This window comes from Aplidium turbinatum, chromosome 12, assembly GCF_918807975.1.
Source record: "Aplidium turbinatum chromosome 12, kaAplTurb1.1, whole genome shotgun sequence".
Lineage (NCBI taxonomy): Eukaryota > Metazoa > Chordata > Ascidiacea > Aplousobranchia > Polyclinidae > Aplidium > Aplidium turbinatum.
Window position 1 is genome coordinate 21,501,153 of NC_137483.1, and position 25,135 is coordinate 21,526,287.

A 25,135-nucleotide genomic window follows, 5' to 3' on the forward strand; every position below is an offset into this window, starting at 1 on the left:
ATGCTGAATTTCAGTGAAATTCGCTGAAGCTTACATGTAGCCTATTTGTCCCATGGACCATTTTTTTTTAAGAAAAAAATTCCATAGACCATTGCAATTGATGTCCATTATGTGAACCAATAAAATTCTCTTTGGACCACTAAACATTTCAGGTGGACCACCAGCGGCGTAAATTGTTATATTGCAAATTGGGCAGTAGCTTACATGACCTTAAAAAGGCATCTGCCCCCCCCCCCCCCCCCCGCTTCTGGAGCCCCTGTCGGTTCCACTGTAGATGTGCCATTGTTAATGTGAAAATTGTTTGTACCCGTCTATTTATTTATTTCATTTTTTTATAATTGACAATTTGAAGTTTGTTTTGTTTGTTGGTACCATGGCCACCTGGAGATGCGACTTGATTTGTCACATTTTGCAGATTTTGATTACAGCTACTGCTAAGTTAGTGATTGACTGACATTTTTTGAGATGGTTTTACTTTTTGCGGTTTCCTAATGAAATAAAACTTTTTTGTTACCTTGGAGAAGCAGTAGCAAATGAGAAAAAGTAAGTTGAAAAACGCAAAATTAGACTGTTATTGAAAAATTAACAGTCTGACTAAAATCTTCGAAATCAAATTTTCTTTGTTTTTCAACATGTGAGGATGTTAAAACCTATTGTGTCATCTGGGGAAAAGAGTAAAGGAAGCGTAAAAATCTAATTTTTAGAAAAAATTTATTTAAACGTTCGCCCAAAGTTAAAAAAACCTGGAAATTTCTGCAAAATGTGACAAATCAGGCCGTATCTTTAGGAGGCCATGTTGGTACATATATAATATATATACATATGTACTGCCGCTTCTTATGTAGGCTATTGATTGCTTGCTTGTAGACACGCCAAGAAGAAAGTGTTTTCAAACGGTCCATATTTTTTGGATTTGGGAACCCACCCTTGAAAATGTCTGGCTACGGGCCTGGTTCTAGCAAATATGGCGACGACATGAATTTAAGTTAATTCTTTTCCTTGTTAATCCATGGGTTAATCCTTTTCGTCTCTATATTTGCTAGAACAGGCGCCTTTGCAAATTAAAGCGCAGACTTTGTTTGCACATTATTGCTTGTGGAATGGTAAAGTTAAATGATGCACTTTCAATGTGGCCGGTTAGCTCAGTTGGTTAGAGCGTCGTGCTAATAACGCGAATGTCGCGAGTTCGATCCCCGTACTGGCCAGTCCTGCCTCGATAGCTCAGTTGGGAGAGCGTCAGACTGAAGATCTGAAGGTCCCTGGTTCAATCCCGGGTCGGGGCATTACCATTTTTCTAAAATTCAGCAACATATTTGGCATGAATTTCACGATGAGTTGCACAAATAGTAAATGTTGAACAGCGACAAAATTGCTCACAAGTTTGAGTGTTCAGTAAAAATCAAGTAAAGGCAACATTTACAAACCATTTAAAAAATTTACATTGTTTGAAGTGTTTCTTCTTGTGCAAATATCATTGCACACTAATTTCCACCACCATTGGAACTGCAAGGGTGCCTCTGCAAACTTTCAGGACTTGAATCGAGCAGTCATTGGTTTTGTGATCTTACTGGATCAAAACAAATTGTTTAGGTGAGTGATATTGGGCGAGATGAGGCCCGGATTTAGGGAGGGGGCAGAGGGTGCAGGTGCCTCGGCCCCCCGACTTTTGAAGGGCCCCCTATGTGGAAAAAATGTAATTTTATGTTATTATTATTTTTTTTCAGCCTTTGAAGTTTCTGCAAAATGTTGTGCAGTGCAGTGCTGGATAAATGCTACTGTAGACGTAGAGGTGGATTTTCGCGCCGAAGGCACGAAAAATTTTTTTGCGCGGGGGGCCCCCCGATCTAAAAGTGCCCCGGGCCCCCCATCAGCTAAATCCGGCCCTGGGCGAGATTGTCTTTTAGTTTGGAAATATCAAGTGCCAATATCAATATCAATTTTAACAAGTGCTCGAAACATCTTAATCGTCAGTAAAGTAATAAAACAACTTGCATGTTTCTGCTTTTATTTTTGTATACACCAGATGAATGCTGCAACTCCTTTCAGAAGAGCTCATTACCTTCTCCTGATGAACACCTAAACTTTTCAGCATCCAACATTTCCAAACCTTTCAACGAGAAAGTTTTCTATCTTTTATGGCCTTTGGTCGCGTTGGTGTGTGTTTTCCGTGTCACTACGTAACGCATAGGGTTGCAGGCAAGGCCTACAAGAGGGGGTACGGAGGGTGCGACGTACCCTTGAGGGCCCAGGACTGTGATTGTTGGAGGCCCGAAATTGTGATTTTATAGTTTACGTGCAGAAATGTTTGGAACCATCCTAAAACGACTAAATTTAAACATAAAAGTTGTTATTCTTTAGTCCTGGGAGGCACGTAATATAGAAAAAGAGCCGGAAAGGTAATTGAATGCATTGCACGCAAATTAGGCTATAAGCCCAAACTGGTGATTTAATTGCTTTACGTGCAAAAAATGTTTTGTTAAAAGCATCCTAAAATAAATCATAAAAGTTGGTTATTCTCTTGTCCAGGGGGCATAGTAGCAAAAGCAGGGTTGAGAAAAAACCTAGGGGAAGAGCGGGACCTGTGAACAGGGGTGACCTGCGAACCACCCACCGTAATTTTTTTTTTATACAACTATTTAGTGCCGAATGTGGATATTGTTGGCTTTGACACGCTTTGTTAGGTTTTCCTAGGAAGTAACGTCATTTTTTGAGCTGATTTGTGGACAGGAGACCTCATTGCTGATTTTGACATAATTTTGTAAATTTTTGAGGTCGTACAACATGTTTTCTAGTTTTTTAACTTGAGTGATGTCTTGGCTTTCAGTGATAAGTGGTTAATGTACGATAAATTAGTATTGTTTTTAGCAATGTTGAGTGAGACTAAAAGTTCAGGTTTTAGGCTGGGAGCAAAAAAATTATTATCGGTCACGTGGTGCGTGACCTGTAAACCTCCCTGTTGGAGCGACCTGCAAACCACCTTGCTCTGGGTCAACAACACCATCCAAAGAAATTAATTGATACCTGTTGATTTCTCTGTGTACAATTTTGAATAAACAAGTTTGTGGTGATGAAGTACAGTCATGTTTGTCCAATTTGGGAATTGCGAATTAAACTTGTTGCACGGACTATTTTGTGCTGATAGTAAGATCATCTGTGAGACCAGGGAGATCAATCAGAGAGATTTTCCGATGAGTGTGTACCGACTGCTGTCTCGTATTCGTCATCAGCCATATCTGCAGTGCAGTTATCATAATTCTACTGTTTAGCCCTTTCAAGTTTCAATTATTATTTAATTAGCTTTGCGCCTGGCAACCCGCGTTTGAATATTTGGTGATAAAACACGCTAGCATGGCAATATTCGTTCTTTTCAAATTGACACAACTTGGCGTGACCTGTTCTTGTCTCGGCTATCTGATGACATCAACTTGTATGCTGGGTAATCAATAAAGAAACCCTTTTGAGAAGCAACAGTAGTGCTTTGTCTACATATACAGAATATTAGTTTAGCCACTTCTGTTACAATGGTGACCCCGAGTACATCTTCAGAACTCACGACCTGCAACAACGACATCCACGCCACCTGGTAATGTACCACGTTTTTTTTCAAATATTTTTTTTAACTTTCTGAAATTATCTCTAACTGTAGTCTACATGCATAGTTTCTAACTTCTATTCCTAGATACCTTATCCTTGTGGTTGCCATACAAACCACCGCATAAAATTTTTTTAACTTTCTGAAATTATCTCCTACTTTAGTCTACATGCATAGTTTCTAACTTCTATTTCTACGGTACCTTAACCTTGTGGTTGCCATAGAAACTACTGCATGCTAAAATTTTTTTAATTTTCTGAAATTATCTCCTGTAGTCTACATGCATAGTTTTTAACTTCTATTTCTACGGTACCTTAACCTTGTGGTTGCCATACAAACCACTGCATGCTAAAATTTTTAACCTTATGTAATTATCTACGGTAGTCTTTATGCATCGTTTATAACTTCCATTTTTTTTTCTACGGTACCTTATCTTTACTGTTGCTATAGAAACCACTGCATAAACATTTTTTTTTCACACTTTTTGTAATCAACCATTACCCACTGTACCCTACAGGCAGTTGCCAGCCATACTTTTTACTAATCTCCCCACTATGCCTCGATTCGTTTCAGTTCTTACTGACATACCGGTAACTCAACATTCCACTCCCGCTTGCGCTGCGGCCACACATTCCACCAATCTTTTTTCAAACTCTCAAATACCAATGCATTCCAACAATTCCTTTTACACTTTAGATAGTACAGCCTCCACCACCCCCATTATGACGTCCCACGCAGACGCAACCTTCACCACACCCATGAGCTCCTCCGCAACTGCGCCACACGATATCACTACAATAGGCTCCACTTCTACGCCTACCTACTATTCCCCTGTCAATATTAAACTTCCTGAATTCTGGACGGAGAATGTGCCCCTCTGGTTCAGCATGTGCGAATCTCTATTTAGGTCGCACAACCTCAACAATGAACAGATCCAGTTCGATCTTGTTCTAAATACTTTGTCCTATGCTCAATTGCGTGATGTTGACCACGCCGTCCTCACCGGTCAACACACCCATCAGCCTTATTCTACACTCAAACAGGCTCTCATCTCAGCCAATCAGCAGAGCTTTTCCGCGCGTCTATCCACCCTCTTCCACAAATGCACTCTAGGTGATAAAAGACCTACCGTCCTCCTAAATGAGATGCGTAAGCTGCTGGGCCATGACAATGCTCACAATCCCACGGCTAATGCCATTCTAAAAAATTTATTCCTGGAGCGCATGCCGTCACAAATACGACCCATTTTAGCTGCCTCCACGCATCTAGATCTTGACGCCCTGGCCCTTCAGGCCAACAACATTTTAGACGCCTCCACTTCACAACATGACCCTCTCACATCCCACGATCATTCTTCTCAGTCTCTAATCAATCAGCTCTTGGAACAAAAAATCTCTTCACTTACGCATTCTCTCGAAACCTTCATGTCGCTGCCCAATCAGCAATCTGCACCTCTTCCAACGCGAAGTCATGGTCCACAAAATTCCCTCGCGCCCACGTTCTTATCCTCAGGCCATGCCGCCCTTCAACCCTCATCGTCGCACCGATAACAGCACACACTTCACCCCCCCACCTATCTGTTATTACCATCACAGGTTTGGACACCAGGCACGCAACTGCTCCCCTCCTTGCGCATTCTCCGGTCCACCAAAAAACGGCGCCGCCCCGCTGCCTCGTCAATAGGACTTACAGCGGGGCTATCCACACAGTTATATCCTTCATCGCCTCAACCTTTTTACATTTACGATTCTATTACTCAGCTTAAATGGCTTATCGACACAGGTAGTCCTTATTCCATTTTTCCCGTGCAACATGCACCTTCTCAACGTAGTACATCCCATCTATATGCTATCAACAATACCAAAGTCCCCACCTTTGGCTACACTAAACTGCATCTCTCTCTAGGGTTCGACAAATCATTTTCATGGCGTTTCCTCATCGCGGATGTTCTTCATCCCATTCTAGGAATGGATTTTCTTGAACATTTCAAAATTTCACTTGACATCCCCAAGCGTAAATTAATTCTACCACCTGATAAGCATCCTACATGTTCAAACGACGCTCGCTCTTCCACTAATGTTAATATGTGTCCCAGTAAATTGCCTTCAGCAAAGCCCATTCATGCAAGTCGCGATACTAATCACAGTTCTACGGCGTCACTACATAAACCTGCCTCTCATAACATCTCTAGTACACTTCCTGCGCCATCTTCCATTGATTCTCTCCTCGACTCATTCGCTGACGTTTTTGATCAATCGTCCTTCATTAAATCTATTTCTCACCACGTACAACATTACATTATCACCTCAGGGCCACCAGTCCGCTCACCCAAACGGCGCATGTCCCCAGAAATGCTCGACACATTGTCCAAGGAACTGAATACTCTTTTTGATCTGGGTGTAATTGAGTATTCTAATTCGCCTTACGCTTCACCCATACACATGGTTAAAAAAAAGGACGGAATGTCCCATCGCATCACGGTTGATTATTGCAAACTTAACCTCCAAACTCAACCGGACCGCTACTCACTTCCCTTCCTTCACGATTTTGCTAACCGCATTAATGGCTGCAACGTGTTTTCTAGTTTAGACTTACTCAAGAGCTTTCATCAAATTCCTGTAGCACCTGAAGACATTCCCAAAACTGCTGCCATCTCGCCGCTTGGCTCCATTCAATTCCGTTTCATGCCCATGGGCCTATCGAACTCTAGTCAAACCTTTCAGCGCCTCATGGATGAAGTTTTACGCGACTTACCCTTCATTTTTTGCTACATTGACGATATACTCATTTTTTCAAAATCCCAGGAAGAGCATTTATTTCACCTGCAAGAAGTCTTTTCACGACTTGCCAACTTTGGCCTAACCCTTAACAAGAACAAATGCACATTTGCAGTACCCCAAATCACCTTTTTAGGTCACTTTCTCTCATCGCAAGGTATTCAACCCAATCCTGAAAAGGTAGACGCAATTCAATCGTTTCCTCAACCAATTACGATAAAACAACTACGCAGTTTTGTAGGTATGATCGCTTTTTATTCCAAATTCATTCCCAACTGTGCTGACACTCTGCGACCGCTGCATGCTTTGCTCACACACAACAAAGCCAGTCGCAAACGTCTCACGTGGACTCCTGAAGCCGAAGCAGCGTTTGTTCAAGCTAAATCATCCTTATCCAAGGAGTGTCTTCTCGCATTTCCCGCGCACGAAGCTCCCACTTTTCTTGCGGTAGATGCATCCGCCACTCACATAGGTTGCGTACTGCAACAAACCGTACACGGCCAATCCCGGCCCATAGCGTTCTTCTCAAAATGTCTAACTACTGCACAACGCAATTACTCAACGTTCGACCGTGAACTTTTAGCCGTTTACCTCGGCATACAACATTTTCGCTATTTTTTTAGAAGGTCGTACCTTCACCGTTCTCACGGACCACAAGCCGCTAATTAGCGCTCTCCACCGTCCTACCGCATCACATTCGCCGCGACAGATTCGCCACATGTCTTACATAGCTCAATTCACTAAGAATCTTCAGCATCTCGCCGGTGAAGACAACGTAACTGCTGATTGTCTCTCCCGCCCTCCTATAGCCGCTATTTTTGAGGACGTTCCGTCCCTTGATTATAATCGTATGGCTATCCTACAGAATCAAGACACTACGCTTCCGCCTCTCCATGACAATTCATCGCTGAATCTGACCACTCGACCTGCCCCGAATGGCCTCTCCTTGTTAGGCGAGACATCTACCGGCCGTTTTCGCCCTTATGTTCCTCCGCTCATGCGCAGACAGGTATTCGACATTATCCACTCTCTGGCTCATCCAGGCATCAAACAAACACAGCGTTTACTATCTGACCGTTTTTTTTGGCCTAAGCTTAAAATAGATGTTCGCGACTGGTGCCGCACCTGCTTACACTGTCAGCTAACTAAAATCTTTCGTCACAATATCTCACCCTTACAGCAGTTTCAACCGCCAGCTGGTCGTTTCGCTCACATTCACCTGGATCTCATTGGCCCGCTGCCATCTTCCCAGGGCTTCTCCTACATTCTCACCATTGTGGATCGGTTCACTCGTTGGGTCGAGGCCATTCTTTTACGTGATATAACTGCAAAATCATGCGCAGACGCTTTTCTCATGCACTGGGTCAGCCGATTCGGCGTGCCTTCCCGAATTACCACTGACCGGGGCGCTCAATTCACTTCCACTCTATGGAAAGATATTGCCCAATTTCTTGGATCTAAGCTCTCACATTCCACTAGCTACCATCATCAATGCCAGGGCGCTGTTGAAGAATATAACCGCGTGATTAAATGGGCTTTAAAAGCACAAACTACCTCTGCAGACTGGGTCTCCAACCTTCCATGGGTTTTATTAGGTTTGCGCTCTGCTTTGAAGGAACAAATCGACTGTTCTGCCGCAGAATTGACCCTTGGCACTCAACTCCGTCTGCCCGGTCATTTTTTTACTCCTTCCGATGACACACCTTCATCTCACACTCCACTCGTCAATGACTTCATCAAGTTTATGGCCGCGTTGCGTTATGCCCCTACCCGCGTAACGCGCAACCGCCAAACTCACATTGACGATGCCTTATTCTCATGCTCCCATGTCTTCATTCGCGACGACGCAGTTAGATCTCCACTTCAGCGTCCGTATCAAGGGCCTTTTCGTGTTCAATCACGTTCTGACAAATTTTTCACTTTAGACCTCGGTTCGCGCATTTCCAACGTTTCCATAGATAGACTTAAACCATTCTACCCGCTTGCACCACCTGACGTCACCCTTTCACCTACAAACACACCTCGTCCACCGTCCGTATCTAATATTAAAGACAACTGTTCTACCTTGTCTCAATTACCTTTCCCCCAATCAGTATCCATCGTGCGCGAACCTTCATTCATTCACTTTCAGCCCAAAGCGACTCGTAGTGGACGCATCATCGTAGGCTACAACCTTCCAGGTTTACAGACTAACCTCCACTCAACCAATTTATTCTACAGCAATTTACCGTCCTGAGCAAGACGTCAAAACTGCATCCATTCTGTAGCTTACGTCCTGGACAAGACGTCAAAACTGCATCCATTCTGTAGCTTACCGTCCTGAGCAAGACGTCAAAACTGCATCCATTCTGTAGCTTACGTCCTGGACAAGACGTCAAAACTGCATCCATTTCTCCATTCTACAGTCATGTGACGTTACAACAACTTTTTATGCTCGTGTTTGTTTTTTTTGATGAGTGCTGAGCCTACTCAGTACCTTACTGCGACTCTCATAGTTTCTTGTCTCGTTTCCTACCTATCATCCGCCGGCGTCTGCCGCCCATGGCACTGCCATATTGCAACTACTTGTATCCCCGCATGTATCGCTTTTTTTAATGTGTCTGAACTGCTTATGTGTAACTTTCTAGCGGTCGCTACTTTGTATCAATTTCGTTTCAGACCTGCCTATCAACACGGTTGCTGCGAGAGGTTGATGCGAGACTTCAAGGAACTTCAATACAACACCACGATGATGACACGACAAGCTCACTGATGAGACCACTTCAACATGGCACCACAGCACCCCATGTTCTTCACGACTTGCACTGAGTTGAACAGTCCCTCATCATATGCCTCAACCACGAGATGCCTCCACGGAGATGACCCTCAATACGGCTATCCACAGCCACCGACGCAACCAATATGGTTAACCCCATATCTGTCGCTACTCCCTGCGACACACCTTCGACGTGCAATTGCTGCATCGTTCATCATTCAAGCCTTTTCTGCGTCAGAAGCACACCGCGCCGTCAACCCAACCAGTGCCGCTATTTTGCGCCACTTTCGACATGCAATGGCTGCATGTCACACAGCTTGCAACTATACAAGCTGGCCTCTTTCCTGTCATATTCGTCCCATGTCGACTGACTCACAACTCAACAGCTGTCGTGCTCGTCATCCATCAATGGACTACTAACTGAACTGCTTATCACCTGCTGTCGTGCTCATCATATACATCACCGAACTTCCAAATCAACTGCTGTCGTCTCGTCCTCCCTCATCGAAATACTCGAACTAATAGTATGACTTTAGAACATTCTGTCTCGCACAACCACGCGCGTACACCGTTAGGCTACATACAATTTTTTTACTATTCTGGTTTGCTTCCATGGGTGTCCGGTCCTATCTCTTCGGAGGCAGGACATGGACAGCCATGGACGCTTACCTGTGCATACATTCAGTGTTTCCCATTTGACATTTCTTGTAGCAGCAAGACAACAGCACAACATAAAACTATTAAATAAATGGAAAATCAAAAATACTGCATGTTTTTTTCAAGCGGCTTAGAGGACCCTCCACATACGGTCATAGGACCCTCACTTGCGGGTCCTATGAACCACTTTGGAGGACGTTACATTTTTCGCTCTATGGACTTCCGCTTCCACCGGAACATGCTTAAAATCCATGAAAGTATAGAGACTGTAGGTAGGAAGATATACGTAAACTTTGAGACGAATCTTAGACACAAAATAAAAAATATATGAGATTTTGTAAAAATCGGCTCGTAGGTCCCGCCCTTCCCCTTCTTTCTTTTTAAAAAACCCAACCGCTAGGTTTCGAAAACTTAAAATTATTTTTTGCTCTGCTTGTTTGTTTATATGTGGCGCTATTGAAACAAAATAAATTAATTTGACTTGACTTGAAAAAAAAAAAGACTGACTTTATTTTATAAATTAGGCTACGTTTAGAATTGTATTATTGTGTGTAAAGATTGGGCTACTTAAAGGCTAGTTTTTGTTTTTTATGTCTGGCAATTGGGCTGGAAGTTTTAAAAGCATCTGGCTATCACACAGTCCACAATGTAAAGCCATATCAAATCAAGATGCTAAAATTTTTTGGCGGCGCTTCTCCGGCGCTTCTCATTTTTCAACAATTTTCAAACTTTCACAAAATTCAAAAAAAGTACGTTGTTCGCAAATATTTATCAACACCTTCCAAAACAGACCCTAAACGACTACTAGCAAGTCCAAAATGATTCAATCAAAATAAGATGATGCAATACTGATGCATTCAAAACGATGTCCTTTTAAAAGGACACCGGCCGTAAATGTGTTAATATTTCCTTTCAAAAGTTCTAAAAACGGCTGGAATAACGATGATCAGCTGGTTTCCGTCGTCACTCGCCATCCGGAACCCCCTCTCACTCTCTTTCCCATTCTCGCCTTTCTGTCTCTTGATTTCTATTCTCGCCATTTTCTTACAGTTGAACTTGAGTAGCAATGACAAAGTTTACTGAGCTTCGACCTACAGTTAGGTATGATAAGCTTTAGGTTAGTGGTATCCTTCTGGTTTAGAAGAGTTAGTTATAGCCTAGGCCCTGTGCTAACCTATTATGGTGTCATAATAATAGAGCTAGCTAGGCTGTACATACTCATCTGGGAGCTGGTATAGGCCTACAAGTCCCCCCCCCCCTTGGCAACTCATGACAAAGAGGAATTGACCAAAACATGTGGATTGAAGTGAACAGTAAAGCAAAGGTAAAGTAGTTTCACCCTATATGTTTGGTTGAGTCCTGTCTTTGTCATGAGTTACCAAGGGGGGGGAACTTGTATACCAGCTCCCTCATCTGTACTGTACGTGTACATCATCAATCATCATACAACATAGTGTACACAGTCAGACTGAGTCAGTATCATGAATTTAATAGGCCTATCCTGAAGTTTTTCATCAGTCTCAGATGATTGTGAAGACGTTACTGACAAAGAGAAAAAGAGATAGCCTAGCCTATAGTGTTAAGTTAGCGCATCAAGGAAAACTGAACTAAACACAAAAATAAATTTGTTAATGGATGGATAATTCTTTACTGGACATTTACCACCTGTACATTTTCGGTGTTAGGGATAGGTTAGGAGTCCAGGTGGGAAAGATGAGAGTGGTACGGTACCGTAATTGGTAAAATGATGTCCAGGACTCCAGGTGGTAAATGTCCCAGAACCGAGTAACTGATAAGCAGTTTTTTGGCTGGACAGTGAACAAAGGAAGTAAACCATGTTATTGTACAATCAATCAATCACTGGTTTATTTTTTTCTCAAATTATCACGACAAATACATTGGTACATTACATAGAAGTGAGAGAGGAAGGAAGCGAAAGACCTTATGAGGTCACCAAGTCAGCTTCCACCCCGGCGGCAGTACCGTATTTTACAAAAAAATACTACCAATGAAAATTATACTGAAAACACTTAGAGAAAATAATGAAACGTTGAATAAGGTTACAATCGCAATGTGGGGGTTAGTAAATGCAAGCCAAAACATGAGAAGATTGTATATGAACATAACATAAAAAAAACAAAACAAAAACAGAGAAATCAAACAAAACACAAATTAGATCCCAAAAGTTGTCAGACATGTCAGATCAATTTCACTGAAAAATACACAACAGAGTTGCATTTAGCAAGAGTAACAACCGACCAAGTGCGTTTGATATTGCTTTTTGAATGAAAAGGGAGACAAACATTTAATTTCTGAAGGAACCTTACCCCATGCTTGGGGTCCCAAGTACTGTAGCATTTTTTGCCCGGAGTTATTATTAGTTCTGGGTAAGAAATATTGGGATTTTATCTTGTGGCGAGTATTATGTTGATGGATATTATTTAAATCATTAAAATAAGCACTAAACCGTGAAATATGTGCTGCTTTTGTGCAGCATACTGTTCTAATCAAACAACGTTGCTTCGACATATCGGTGCTACTGAAAAAAATCGAGATTAAAATAGCTTTAACTGAGATTATAATAACTTTAAAGTTGTATTAGCACTTTTTTTAACTTAAATAATCTCAAAAATAACTTCGCCTATGAAGGAAATTTTGAAAGATTTCCGACTGAGAAAAAAGGGATTTTTCAGGACAAAAAAGGAAACTGAAGAGGATTTATCAATTGTCAGAAGTTGAAGCACTGGAACCATATCACATAACCATTGAGTTAATCAGTTTCAATCAATCAGTTTATTTGTCACAAACACAAACATGAAGAGAATACAAAATATGCAATAGTCTGATGTGTGTCATATGACGAGGAGACTGCAAAAAGACCAAGCGGTCATCTAGTCAGCAGCCACCTCAAGCTAAACATGTTAACAAGGAAGAAGAGGGAAAAATGAGTTGTGAGTTAAAAGGGTGGGTTTTGAAAACGAAAAAATAAAATTTATTTCTTATTAATTCTATCAGGTATTTATTCGTTAGAAACAAGAACATAGTACATGTTTGAAATATGCAAGTAATAATTAATATATATACACATTAATAATAAATAAAACATTGATTGATTGAATATTATACACATTACACAATGCAAAAGTTGTACCGGTACATCTTCCAATAATGATAGAGGCAACAAGAACTGTGCTCATGTTTAAATGGTTCACCTCTTAACCAAAGTGAAAACATTTGCAAAATGTGATGCGAGCGTAGATTAAATAATTGAATGTCTGGTATGAGGGCCTTGAGGGGTTCATTAAATTACTACGGTATTCAACATTATTTAATTTGAAGGCAAAGCTTTTATTGTTTTATGCAGGCATACAGGGTAAATTAAATTCTCAGGGTACCGGTAAGTAGGCTACCGGTTAACAAGAAAACGGAAACAGCAAGTCAGATGCAATTTTAATGGATCTTTTTTGTAAAATCGCTAATCCGACAACTGCTATTATTTTTTGCATCTGTGTAAAGCAAACAAAACCAAAAGGAAGTATTGGTAGTGTTGATTAGGTAACAAAAAAATTCTGCACTCTCTTTTGTCAAAAAGGTTTTATTCTATTACTATCCGACCACTACGTACTGTAGTGTGACAACTGACTGTTTTTCGCACGTGCAAGCTCTAGCTCTTGCCTGTTAGATATGTCTGCTTTGTTTTATCTGCTTTTATCAGTAATGTCTGCTTTTATCAGTAAAGAAGTGTCTGCTATTGTTATGTCTGCTTTTATCAGTAAAGAAGTGATTTCATCATTGTCTTCTGTGGCTTCTATTCAAAGGCAGTTTCTATTCAAGAAAATACGGTATTTTAAAATTCATGTAAATTTGGGCTGTAGGCTACTCGTCAAATTAAAAATTCACCACAAAAAAGCAGTAGGCCTAACAATTGAGTTGCTTCAAATTAGAATTTAGATTAAAAGAGTGCTTTCTGGCCATATCGAACTGATATCACTTGGAATCCCATGCGCAAAAGCCATCAATTCAGCTGAAAAGAACTCTTAAATTTTAAGTTACATATATATACAGAGTTGTACGTATACGCCGCAAATTCTACGCCGCAATTATGCTTTAATATGCCACTGTATATGATAATGCAAAATTTAACCTTTTATGTCTCCATTTTATTTATTATATAGATTTTAATGTTATGGATGCATGATGTTGCTAGAATGCAATTTTTAGACTTGATTGTTGTTTGTTTACAGATAGTTCCTTGTTACTAGCCTCTTCATATTTTTATTAAAAATACCTTAAGAAATGAGTGTTTCAAGTGAGTTTGAGAAGTGGAAAAAACAAACCTTAGATAAAGTAGATCGAAGTATAAAAGGATCCATTGATGCTTTGATACAGAACTTGGTGTCGTTTATTAATCAACAGGACTACTATTGCACAACAAGCTCTTGTTCTGGAAGGATTTGTGTTTTATCGGATAATGTAGAGTTTGCTCTGCAACAGACAACAGAAGTTGCTGTTTCTAAAAGGAAAACCTGCATTTGGTTCTTAGTTTCCCACGAGCAGGTCTCCCCAATAGACATTTTGAAATCTTTGAATAAATTGTCTACATCTGCAAAGTTAAAGTTTGAGGGCTTTGTAATGCATATACGCTGTAAAACACTAGAAGATGCAAAATATATTTTGGACGTCGCTATTGCATCAGGATTCCGTAACTCTGGAATGTCACTTGGAAAGCAAAATCGAAACATCATGGTTGCTATTCGAGGAACTCATTGCTTAGAAGTTCCATTAACTAATATTAATGGAGAACTTCTTGTGTCTGAAAATTATATTAATCATGTAGTGAAAGTTGCAAATGCAAAATTTATTGAAAATTCCAAAAGAATACTACAGTTTGAAAGGAATCTAAGCCAGAATATTTCAAAATCAAATGTGCCAAAGAGTGTAAAACCTCAAAAGAAGAATTCTGTGTCTCATGATTACAAAAATAAAACAAAAACTGTTAACTGCCATGAAAATGTTGTAGATGACATTCAAAGTCTGTTTGACACTCTGTAACATTATTTATTAGTTTATGTATGTGCTAGTGTTGACATTGTACATCAAATTGCAGTACAGTGGCTGAAAATATTTAAATTTGAAACTTTTGACAGAGTCTAACTTTCAAGAATAGCCTGTATCATATAGTGTATATTTGTATAGGATGAACATCTATTTATTTATATTTCAGCCAATCAATGTGAATTTCATATGAAAATTACTTGAGTAATCCTGCATTGTATACACAATGAGTATTCCTATACCGTTTTCATGACTGGCGTATTTGTACTTTGTAGTCATATTGGACCTGGTAGTGATAAACCAGAAAGACTAGCCTACGTTTTATTGTGTTGTACCTTGACTGCGTTGAACCATGTCATTGCAGTATCTTGCTAAGACAGTCGCATTTGCTTTGCTATAAGAACTGAACCAACAAGGTTCTTGGGCATGATAGGTGACAACTCCTCACCATGTAATCAAATATGTGAAAGGTAATTAGTATTATATCCACTGCCCATTCATGATAATTTTATTTTGCACTCCTACTTAACTTGTTGTTTAGTCACGAAAAAACAGTCGCTATTCAGCATTTTTGTGCTTTTGTTCCATACATTTTGAACGCTTTTTCATTCTTATATGTGATTTTTTTCATCTTGTTTCAGCTTTTTAGATAGTTTTGTGATGAACAAATTATAATACTTTATGTAGTAGTGAATTTTGAATACTTAAAATGCTGCGACTCCGGTGTTCTTCTATTTTCCAAAAGTCTATAAACACATTGTTATCTCATCAGCAAGAAACTATCAGACTTTGTGGGGCGACATGGCAGCAGAAGAAAGACTTCAGTGTTGTTAATGCTGTTGGAGAAGCAATGCAGAGATTTCGCTTCAAATACATGTTCAGTGCTCGTCATCATCTGGATTATGACAAGTGGGCCAAAGTGTTTTGCGTTGAAGGAAACATCGGTTCGGGCAAAGCAGCATTTGGAGAAGAATTTGCAAGGTTGTTAGATCTCAAGTTTTTTCCTGATGCTACAACCAACTACCACTTGGAACGTATGAGAGGCGAGATGCCTGATGAATGGGTCGACTACATGCTGAGTCCTGAATCAGTTATACAACAAGCCTTCCCGCTTTCCGTGGATTTTTTTTGTGAAAATCCGCAAGATTGGATACACACAGCAAAATATCAGTTGATATTGATGCAGAATCGCTACTTCCAATTTTGTGACGTTCTTGCGCACTTGATAAGAACGGGTCAGGGCGTGGTTGAAGTCCGGCATTTTTACAGTGACATGGTCCATGCTGAAGCTCAGCGTAAGATGGGATGGCTTAGAAAAGACGTGCATGAATATTACGATCTATGCACTATAGTTGCCAATGAAAACCTAATGAAACCACAGGTATCTACCCGGGAATCTACTTGCGTCATGGCGTGTTACATTCATCGTGTTTCACACATGATACACTTTGCAAAGTCTACTGCTCTTTTTTTATGTTGCTATTTCTACACGAGTATTGTAATGTATATATAAGATGCAAACAGTTCCTGCACTATAAGAACTTTGAAGAATACAAAATGGCCCCAATTTTTTTTAGTGCACTCTGTTTAATTAGAGTTTTGTGAAAATAAGAACTTTGCAGAATACAAAATAGAATTTTAGTGAAAGTAAGAAAATAAAAAGAGAATAAGTTAGTGACAGAACTGAAGGGGTTTTAAACTAACTAAGATACATTGCATAAACGTCGCCCAAAGCTTGAAGAGTAGCTCTAAAAGTCGCAACGCTTCTAGCTCTTTCTAATTAACGTATTCGCGAATCCCTAATAATATTGTATTGTTATAGCCGATGTCATATCGCTGTGTCACAGTCCCCTGTTATTGTTTTAATCATTAATGCGAACATATTAAGGCAACAACTCTACAACTTGCAGGTTGTTCTTTACCTCGATGTTTCTCCTGAGGAATGCTATGAAAGAGTTCAATCGGGTCAAAATGAAGCGGAAAAACGTCTTCCTCTTGATTACTACAAGCGTGTTGAAGAAGCTTACAAAGATATTTACATACCAAAAGCCGGCGAGTTTAATGTTAATGTCGTGCAGTTGGATTGGGCGGACTCTCATTTGGACGTTCAGCAGGTAAGTTATGGTGTCATGGTAATACACTTTTTTGTCAAGAATATTTGCGTGATTCCTCCCAACTTGAGGATGTGTGTAGAAGTACAGTGGCCACCTTGTCTGAGCAGCGCAGACTACATCGTCTTATTTTCTGTCCCTCGATCTGTGTCCGTGAGATAACAGGTATATAGCCTATAGATTTTGTTGTCTGGGTTTCCACATAGCTATGTTGCATATTTTTTTTGTTTAAATCATGTGCTAAAATGTCCAGCGTAAAATTTAAAATTATGCCTTTTCACCACGCTCGTGTGGCTTCGTCAATGAAAGTTTGACCAAACAGCAATCTTTGACTATTTACTTTGTCGTCATAGGCTAACCAATATATAACACTTTCGATGAATTAAATCAACAATAGGAAATCTAGAATAGACTCTCCGGCCCAAAGCTTAAGACGATACATTGTGCTGGAAACTCCATCTAGTTGCATGTTTTGCAGTGTTCAACAGGATTGTTGTCAGCCACAGAGATTCTTATCGAGAAAGTACCTGAATGCTAACCGTTAAAACTTTGCTTTATGTTTCAGGTTATCGACGACCTTCAGGATTCTGAGGTTTTGAAAAAATCTGGAGATTGGGATTTACAGAACAACTACCAATTGAAAAAGATCATGAAGCGGTGTGAGGATATGCAATTCCGTTCTCATCGGTTCTTGGTCTATGCTCCGATACCGGAACTGGCGTACGACGTTTCTATAAAAAATGCTATGCAAGCGGAGTTTAAAGCCATGCCTGTAAGATACGCAAAAGGCCTCAATGCCAATCTTGGAGATAAATTTGTGTTTTTAAAATAAGTAATAAGTTGTTATCGCTTTTTCATGTTCGAAAACCGTTTATCGTCAAGGGATATTTTTAAATTTAAATATATGACTCTGGATGGATCTTCTTTTTTATCGCAGTTTGCATGGTCACACTTAAATGGACTTGCAAATTATATTCCTCAGTCCACAGTAACAGTAGGTTATGAATGAGCTTTTTCCGTCTCGTCCACTAGTTTTAAAATAATGCCAGAAATTTTTCCGAAACACTTTATTTCATCAACTTTTATGTTTTACTCTCTGCCCATCGTTTTTGCTAGATTTGGAAAATTGTAAACTTCACAAAACGTATTTTGTCACAACTGCGAGATAATACAATTTTGGTAAAGAGGCCACTTTCTGCAACCACAGACATATACAGTAGAATTCGCCTATAACGGTCAATAACGGTCCTTCGTTAATCGGTCCTTCGTTTATAACGTCAATTCGCCTATTGCGTCACATTTCGCTCGGTCCCGGCAGAATTCCTATCTGTTACGTACATTGTAGTTCGGCTACAACAGCATCGCCTATAACGTCAATTCGCATGTAACAGCACCCTTTATTGGTCCCCAGACGTCTTTTGTTCGTTTATAACGTCACTTTAAGCCATCACCTTCACCACGAACGGTCAGTCTTTTAATCTAGTTAGCGCTGCTGCTTGCAAAATGTCTTCCCTTTATTTTGCTACGTCGTTCGCAGCAGGGACTTTAATTACCTGAATTAACTTTTTTCCCGCGTGAAAAACTATCACGTGTAAAAAGCAGCTCTACAGCTGACCTAACAACTCAAAGCAACAGTTGTACGTGCAGTACTGTATAAACTAGAAGCCGCAGTGCCACACAGTACAGTTGTCGAAAGAGATCTCTGAAGCAAAATGCCAAACAAACGAAGACATTTCCCTCTTTGGAAAAAATATGAAATTGTTGGCCGATTCAACAGCGGTAAGGCTACAAGCGTATCAGAGCTTGCAAAAGAATATGAAATTCCGAGGTCATCATTGCAAACAATCTCTTTCTTCAACACCTCTTTCTTTAATCAAAAGACAGTTTTGGAAATAGTTTGCGGTAGTTCGTCTATAACGTCAATTCGGCTATAACGTCAGTTTTTGCAAATTCTCTAGAGGTGCCGTTATAGGCGAATTCTACTGTACAACCAAGCAACCACACGGCATTTAACATAATCCATTAAAATTGAACATAAACTATAAGCTACAAACGTTTTCGGCCATTACACACGTTAGCCTTTATCAAGCAACACAAAAATAAAGGCTTATCATATCTACAATGAAAATGAATAACTGATCTAAACACTGAAGTTGAAAAATGAAATGCAAAATGAAACGGCAGAGCATAGGAGAAAGGCACATCACATGGCGTTTAAATTACGCGAGGCAAAGACGTATCAAGAAAAGACGTTGAGTAAATAAGAAGCGCCTGAGGCAAACAACTGTGTATTGAGGCGAGGATTGTATGATTTTATTAGCAAAGCCTCGTGGATTTTAGTGTCGAATTCGGTGGAACATTTAAATTAAATGTTGCGAGATAACGTTGCGATTTTGAACTGTAAGCTTCTGACTTTCTACATTTTTCACTGTTAGTCGATTTCACTTATCGATGTTCTACATAAGAATCAATGAAGTGATGCAATAGGTTGAGTTTCGCTTTTAGCAAGGCATGATTGTTGTTGGCTTAACAAATGTTTTACAAACAACCTGTTTCAGCCTGATGTTGCGGGTTCGCTGTGGTCGTAGAGGTTTGCTCTAGCTTTCGGAACACAGTTGTCCTGTGTGTGACGTAAACTTTTTCTGCACATTTAGTCCAAACAATCTTTTTATCAGCACGTGTTTTATCGGAAATCAAAGTCCTGGAGGGATGCTATGTCCTGGAGGGATGCTAAGCATTGAGCTGCATGTGGAATGATTCTCTGATAGTAGTTTATTATGCCCAGATATCGTCTTAATTGCTTTGTTGTTTCGGGCAAGGAAAAATCAGAAATTGCCTTGACCTTGTCAGGGGTGGGTCGCACGCCATCCTTAGACACCAGATGCCCTAAGAACACTAATTCACCTTTACCAAATTCAGATTTTGTAGGATTGATGATTATTCCATACTCATCCAGCCTGCAGAATAACTTATTTAAATTCATTTTGTGCTCTTCTTCACTTTCAGAGAAAACAATTATGTCATTTACATATGCCATTACGTTGGTTAAACCATGACAGACAAATGAAGCGTTGAAAGGTGCTGGAAGCATTTCCTAATCCGAAGGGCATAAAATTATGTTCGAACTGACCTAATAGGACACGTGATGACAGTTTCATGCCTTGACTCGGAAGACAAAGGGATTTGGTGGTAAGCTCGAACTAAGTCTATTTTACTGAAGATGGAAGTACCTTGCAGTCTGTGCAACAAATGATTGATCGAAGGTGTAGGAACCACATCAGGCACTGTTTGGACGTTCAAGGAACGATAGTCTCCACATAGACGAAAAACACCAGAGCTTTAGGTAGGCCTACCATATGCAGGGCTGAGGAAGAGTTAGAGTTTGACCTACAAAAAGGAATACCAAAGAACTTATGAACTTGTTTGGGTTGAATGAGAATGTTGGTTGGCGAGTGAAGTGAGGTGGTATGGGCATGTTTTGAGAAGGGATGATGATGATGTTTTGAGAAGAGCGCTTGACTTGCAAGTGAAGGGTCGTAGGAAACAAGGAAAACGTGAAAAAAGCAAGTTGAGGAGGAAAGCAGCAAAGTGGGCTTGACAAGAGAGGACGCATTAGGCAGATCGATGTGGAGAGAGGGTGTGAAAACGATTGCGGCACTTGGAAGTAAATCCGGCCACCCTCGGTGACGGGGACATCACCGGATTAAAACTAGGCTATAGTTACGTAATTATGTGCTTTTATAACGAATGGTGTTCACCACCCTGCCACAATCACAACGAATCCGTAGCATTGGGCTAAAACAGGTCGTTTGTATCTACACTGTGAAGTCAACAATGGAATTATGTTATCTTGGGATTCATTTAAGAGCTAGGCTTCTCCGTGATGGTATCAAATTTCAAATATACCGACCGTTGAAGGGCGCCATCACATAGGGGCCCATTGCAATCGACACTCCACAACGTGATATTAAATCCGACCCAGTCGCTTAGTTTAATGAACGTCCAACTATGCGGGAAAAGAAGGGGCAAGATCAGGAAACCTCACTTCAACTGTCGGGGTGTGCCTTGGAGCAACTCACTTCAAGAACAGCGGCGATTTGTGGGTGGAATAGTTTTCCAGGATGGCCTGGCAAACGACAATACAGTAGAACTCGGTTAATCCGGATTCGATTTGACCGGCGATTCCATCCGGATTAGGCGAAGATCCGGATTAACCGATGACGGTTCTATCTAACCTGACTCATTTGTACTTCCAGCTTCATCCGGATTAGGCGAAGATCCGGATTAACCGAGTTCTACTGATATTTCAAGCTTATGCAAAAGTATCAAAATCAAGTCTCGGTAAAGGCTTTCCCAGTTCAAAGATAATAATTCCAACAATCACATATCCACGGTCGAAAACAAAAAAGTCGTAAGTGACATTTTGAGAAATTTCCTTTCTTGCATTTTCAAAACCTGTGCACTTAGGGCTATCTACTAGCCTACTATTTTACTACTATATAGGCCTATAGTTACAGATATTAATGCTCAAAGTAGGCTAAAAGCATTAACGAAATTCAAAAAAGAAAAAGAAAATTGTTTTTTTGCGTTTTACTCCAAAGTGTAAAAATGCACTTACGACTTTTTTGTTTTCGACAGTCGATATATTTGAACGAAAACTACAGTTGGAAATTTTTTGTCCCAAATGTTCAAATGCATGCAAAGTTTGTCAATACCAGTGGTTGAACTTAAGTGCATTCCTTATCCGCAAGTTGGCGGTATAAAGCAATGATGGCTAATTGTCTTGCGAAGACTCCCATGCGTAGTCGCACAGGTGGCCTACTTGAGGCGTACATGTAAACTTTACAGGGCACCAACTTTGTCCGTTGTCCAATGGCAAGCCAAGACGATGTAAGTTGGTGACATGCTGCATCCGTTGAGCTTGATTGACTTCATCAGCCTGTTCCGTCTTTGGGAACTTTGGACAACGTTTTGTCTGGCCTATATATACCTTTCGACCAACTTGGCATGGGTACTCTTCTGGGAACAGTTAGATCCAGCCAGTAGGCCTAGAGGTCACTGAGGTACCGTACTGAAACTATTTCACCACGTAAAGGTAGCAGTCCGATGAGATAGCATAGCTTACAGCACATATCATAGCATCAGCGTTGTTCTGTTTGTTACATGAGCCTACCCTTTAATACCAAAAAAATGTAGGCTACAACATAAAAGCAACAAAGTAAATAAGGTCAATCTTACGTTGTGGCTGAATATCCATACCTTGATAAAAATATGAGCGAAAACAATTGAGGCTGTGATATATTTCTCCCCAGGAGACTGATTGGTTGATTGAATCTTTTATCCTGGAGATAGAAAAGCTTCTTGCAGAGTTTAATCTTGGCAGTTTCACAAACTTGTAGAGGCTTTGAACCACTGACGCAGGCCCAGTTATCGAGGTTGACGGAGTGAAGTTTCCGATTGTTGAAGTGCTGTTATTTGTGATTTATTGCATCCACTAGGTGTCGCTGAATGAAAAGCATGCATTGCTCAAGCGCACACCACAAGACACGAACCAGCGCCGCTTGATCAAGCAGTTTTTTTCATTCGTGAAGTCAGGCGCTTAACCAGCTTAAGCTTATCGAGGCAAACCTAGAAAAGTCTCTGGATGGGCTATGCAGTAGATCGATCACGCTAATGGCAGGCTACATATTGTGTGTTTTAATATCAAACAACTTGCTTTGAAAACTTGATGTTGGCCTAACACATCGTTTTCTAATGATTTTTCCTAGCCTATGATCTACAGCAGTGATGCGGAACACGTGCTCCGGGTGGATTACAATGGTCTGTTGAGAATTTTCGGTGGCTCATGGATAAAGTCATGTTTAGGCCAGAGTTTTCAAAAAACCGCAAAAACCCACACGGAAAGGTGTCAGCTGGCACTGCACTTTTACAACGTTTTGCTTGCACAACGTGAGATTGTAGCTTCTTCGTATTGAGCTGAAAATGCTTTGGTGCAATTTGCGTTCCTGCTCAGTAGCCTATAGGCCTACTGAGATGCAACTTGGTGCAGAAGTGCCCACAATGACGTTGTCGATGTGCCAATCCAACTGCGTTTCTGCACAAACGTGCAGCCCTTTCACTAAACCAAAAAGCCTAAACCCGGCCACTTGTTGCATGCAATCACATCAAGAAAATCATCAAAGCAACGATTAAATTTAAGAAAGGCATTTTCACGCGCTGTGCATGACCTCCTGGCAGTATCTGGTGGATGCTCTAGTCTAGTAAACAGAGGTGAGACGTGGTGTGAAACATGGTCTAATAGCCTTGCATTATATTTCCATTGCGTCGAGTGATCAAATCTCCATCTAGTTTGATCTTAGCTTTCCCAGACTTGTATAATCAAGGTGTAATTAACTGCTTGCTCTCTGGCGTTAAACGCTTTGGTGCAAATATGTTGCATTGGGACATGGCAAATAGTGCTGCCTGAGAATCAAATGGCAGGCCATTTAATAATTAAGGACTGCCCTCTGTAGCCTATAGATCACTCTATATTATGGTGGGCCTATAGTTCCCATTACACGAAGGCACTCTTTTGGCAGTGGCTAACACATGGTTGTCTTAATTTTTAGCGACAATGCTAGAGAAGATGCTCTTTTACTATATTTGCTTGGCTATTTATGTTTTCATTGTTACACAATCATAGCCTACTTTGTAAGACTTTTTAAACGACGTAATTAGACAATAGTAGTTACCTTGTAGCATCAATCTTATGTTGTAAATCCTGCTTTCCCTTTTGTTGGTGTCAAATTCATATGTTTACTTTGTCGTTCTGTGCATATTTTCGCCAGCAGCAAAAAATAAAATTGAATTGAATATTTATGTGTAAGAATAGGTTCTGTTCATGTACCATTCATGTTTAAAGTAGCCTACTGATCATGCTTGTGCTAATGTGCTATTAATGGTTTACAAAGATTTAAGAAACAAATTGTGGTCCACACTTCAAAAAGGTTGGTCATCACTGATCTGAATCTGTTAAAAATGCATGATGAACAACCTCATTCAATTTGTGATATGTTGTTTTTTTACACACGCAATAAATCTAAATTTTAAAACATGTTAGCTGACCGGTGTGAAACCGTTTTTTTCGTTCTGCAAAAGTGTGTTTACTTTGATAGGCATATTCTATTTTGGCTTTCACAATCATCAATATTAAATGGTTTCTGTCTGATTCGACAATCGATTCATACAAAATGTAATGTCTGGTTCATGGATGGAAAGTTGTATGAAGAATGATGACAATTTGGAAACTGAGGGCATTTCCAGTAGAAAAATATATTTCTAAGCACCTGTCACTGGGGTTGTTTTTATAAATTTACCACAAGTTAAACTAAAATAGCACCACGCTGGAGAAAAGGTTATGTTTTCTTGCACGTTTGTTTCGCAAAGTTTCCCTTGCTGTTTCTATATGTGGAACTTCGATTTCAATCTTGATATGACGACATAACGTCGCAAGAGACGTCAACGACCGATGACGTAAAAATAGCAAATTTTGTTTACAGCACTAAGATTTTTACTGATCAGGTCATGCACTTTAAAGGTTAATCGCTGGCCGCAGATGTTTTGTGCACAAATTTATTATTTTGCAAGTGCATTAAAAAGCAGCTTTTAATTTGTGGTGACATTCCTGTTTGTAGATACGATATCTGTCGCAATAATGACTTGAAAAGCTTGATGGTGTCTACGGTTTTCTATCAGTATTTTTCTGAAAAATTTGTTTAAAATTGTTGTTGCTATTTGCTAATAAGTTTCTTCTTTTGCGTTCAATTGCGGGCGCATCTATTTTTAAATAATGCTCTGATCTTTAAATATTTATCTTCCTTCTGAAAAAGCCTCTTTGCAAATTTAATTTTTAATTTAAATTCTTAATACTAAAGTCAAACGTAATTCTTTAATTAGCCTTTCCAGTCAACTTTGCATCATAAAGCGACTTTAAATAAAGCTGTCTTGAGAATAACAATGGGAAGTTTTCGGCTTCGCAAACTTGACAGTTCAAATTTATTTTTTTTCCTATTTCACTTGCCTTACAAAACTCCAAGCATGGCTGAGATATTGTCAAAATGATATCTACAAAATATGAAGTGTTTTTCCAGTAGATCAAAACTATTCGATGGACTAAGTTTATGAAATAGAGTGATTCTTTATAAAAGTT

General features: G+C 40.0%; 2 protein-coding genes and 2 non-coding genes across 4 annotated transcripts; all 4 read left to right on the forward strand.

The window, feature by feature from the left end:
- The first annotated feature begins 1,131 nt into the window (after window positions 1-1,131).
- Window positions 1,132-1,205, forward strand: Trnai-aau (transfer RNA isoleucine (anticodon AAU)). Its single transcript has one exon. It is a non-coding gene; the product is annotated as a tRNA-Ile (tRNA).
- Window positions 1,206-1,210: 5 nt separating this feature from the next.
- Trnaf-gaa (transfer RNA phenylalanine (anticodon GAA)) lies at window positions 1,211-1,283 on the forward strand. The gene has a single exon. It is a non-coding gene; the product is annotated as a tRNA-Phe (tRNA).
- Window positions 1,284-14,035: 12,752 nt separating this feature from the next.
- LOC145780994 (tRNA wybutosine-synthesizing protein 3 homolog) lies at window positions 14,036-15,276 on the forward strand. The gene has a single exon (XM_082592686.1). The coding sequence runs from the start codon at window positions 14,078-14,080 to the stop codon at window positions 14,831-14,833; it is 756 nt and encodes a 251-aa protein (XP_082448812.1). The 5' UTR covers window positions 14,036-14,077; the 3' UTR covers window positions 14,834-15,276.
- A 176-nt stretch (window positions 15,277-15,452) lies between these two features.
- Window positions 15,453-17,866, forward strand: LOC145780993 (NADH dehydrogenase [ubiquinone] 1 alpha subcomplex subunit 10, mitochondrial-like). The gene is made up of 3 exons (XM_082592685.1): window positions 15,453-16,217; window positions 16,747-16,950; window positions 17,513-17,866. The coding sequence occupies exons 1-3, from the start codon at window positions 15,546-15,548 to the stop codon at window positions 17,777-17,779; spliced, it is 1,143 nt and encodes a 380-aa protein (XP_082448811.1). The 5' UTR covers window positions 15,453-15,545; the 3' UTR covers window positions 17,780-17,866.
- Window positions 17,867-25,135: the final 7,269 nt, after the last annotated feature.

Coding starts and splice junctions, on each gene's coding strand:
- LOC145780994 (XM_082592686.1), top strand. CDS start 14,078: ATGAGTGTTTCAAGTGAGTTTGAGAAGTGGAAAAAACAAACCTTAGAT.
- LOC145780993 (XM_082592685.1), top strand. CDS start 15,546: ATGCTGCGACTCCGGTGTTCTTCTATTTTCCAAAAGTCTATAAACACA. Junction 16,218..16,746: donor AAAACCTAATGAAACCACAG/GTATCTACCCGG, acceptor TACAACTTGCAG/GTTGTTCTTTACCTCGATGT. Junction 16,951..17,512: donor CTCATTTGGACGTTCAGCAG/GTAAGTTATGGT, acceptor TTTATGTTTCAG/GTTATCGACGACCTTCAGGA.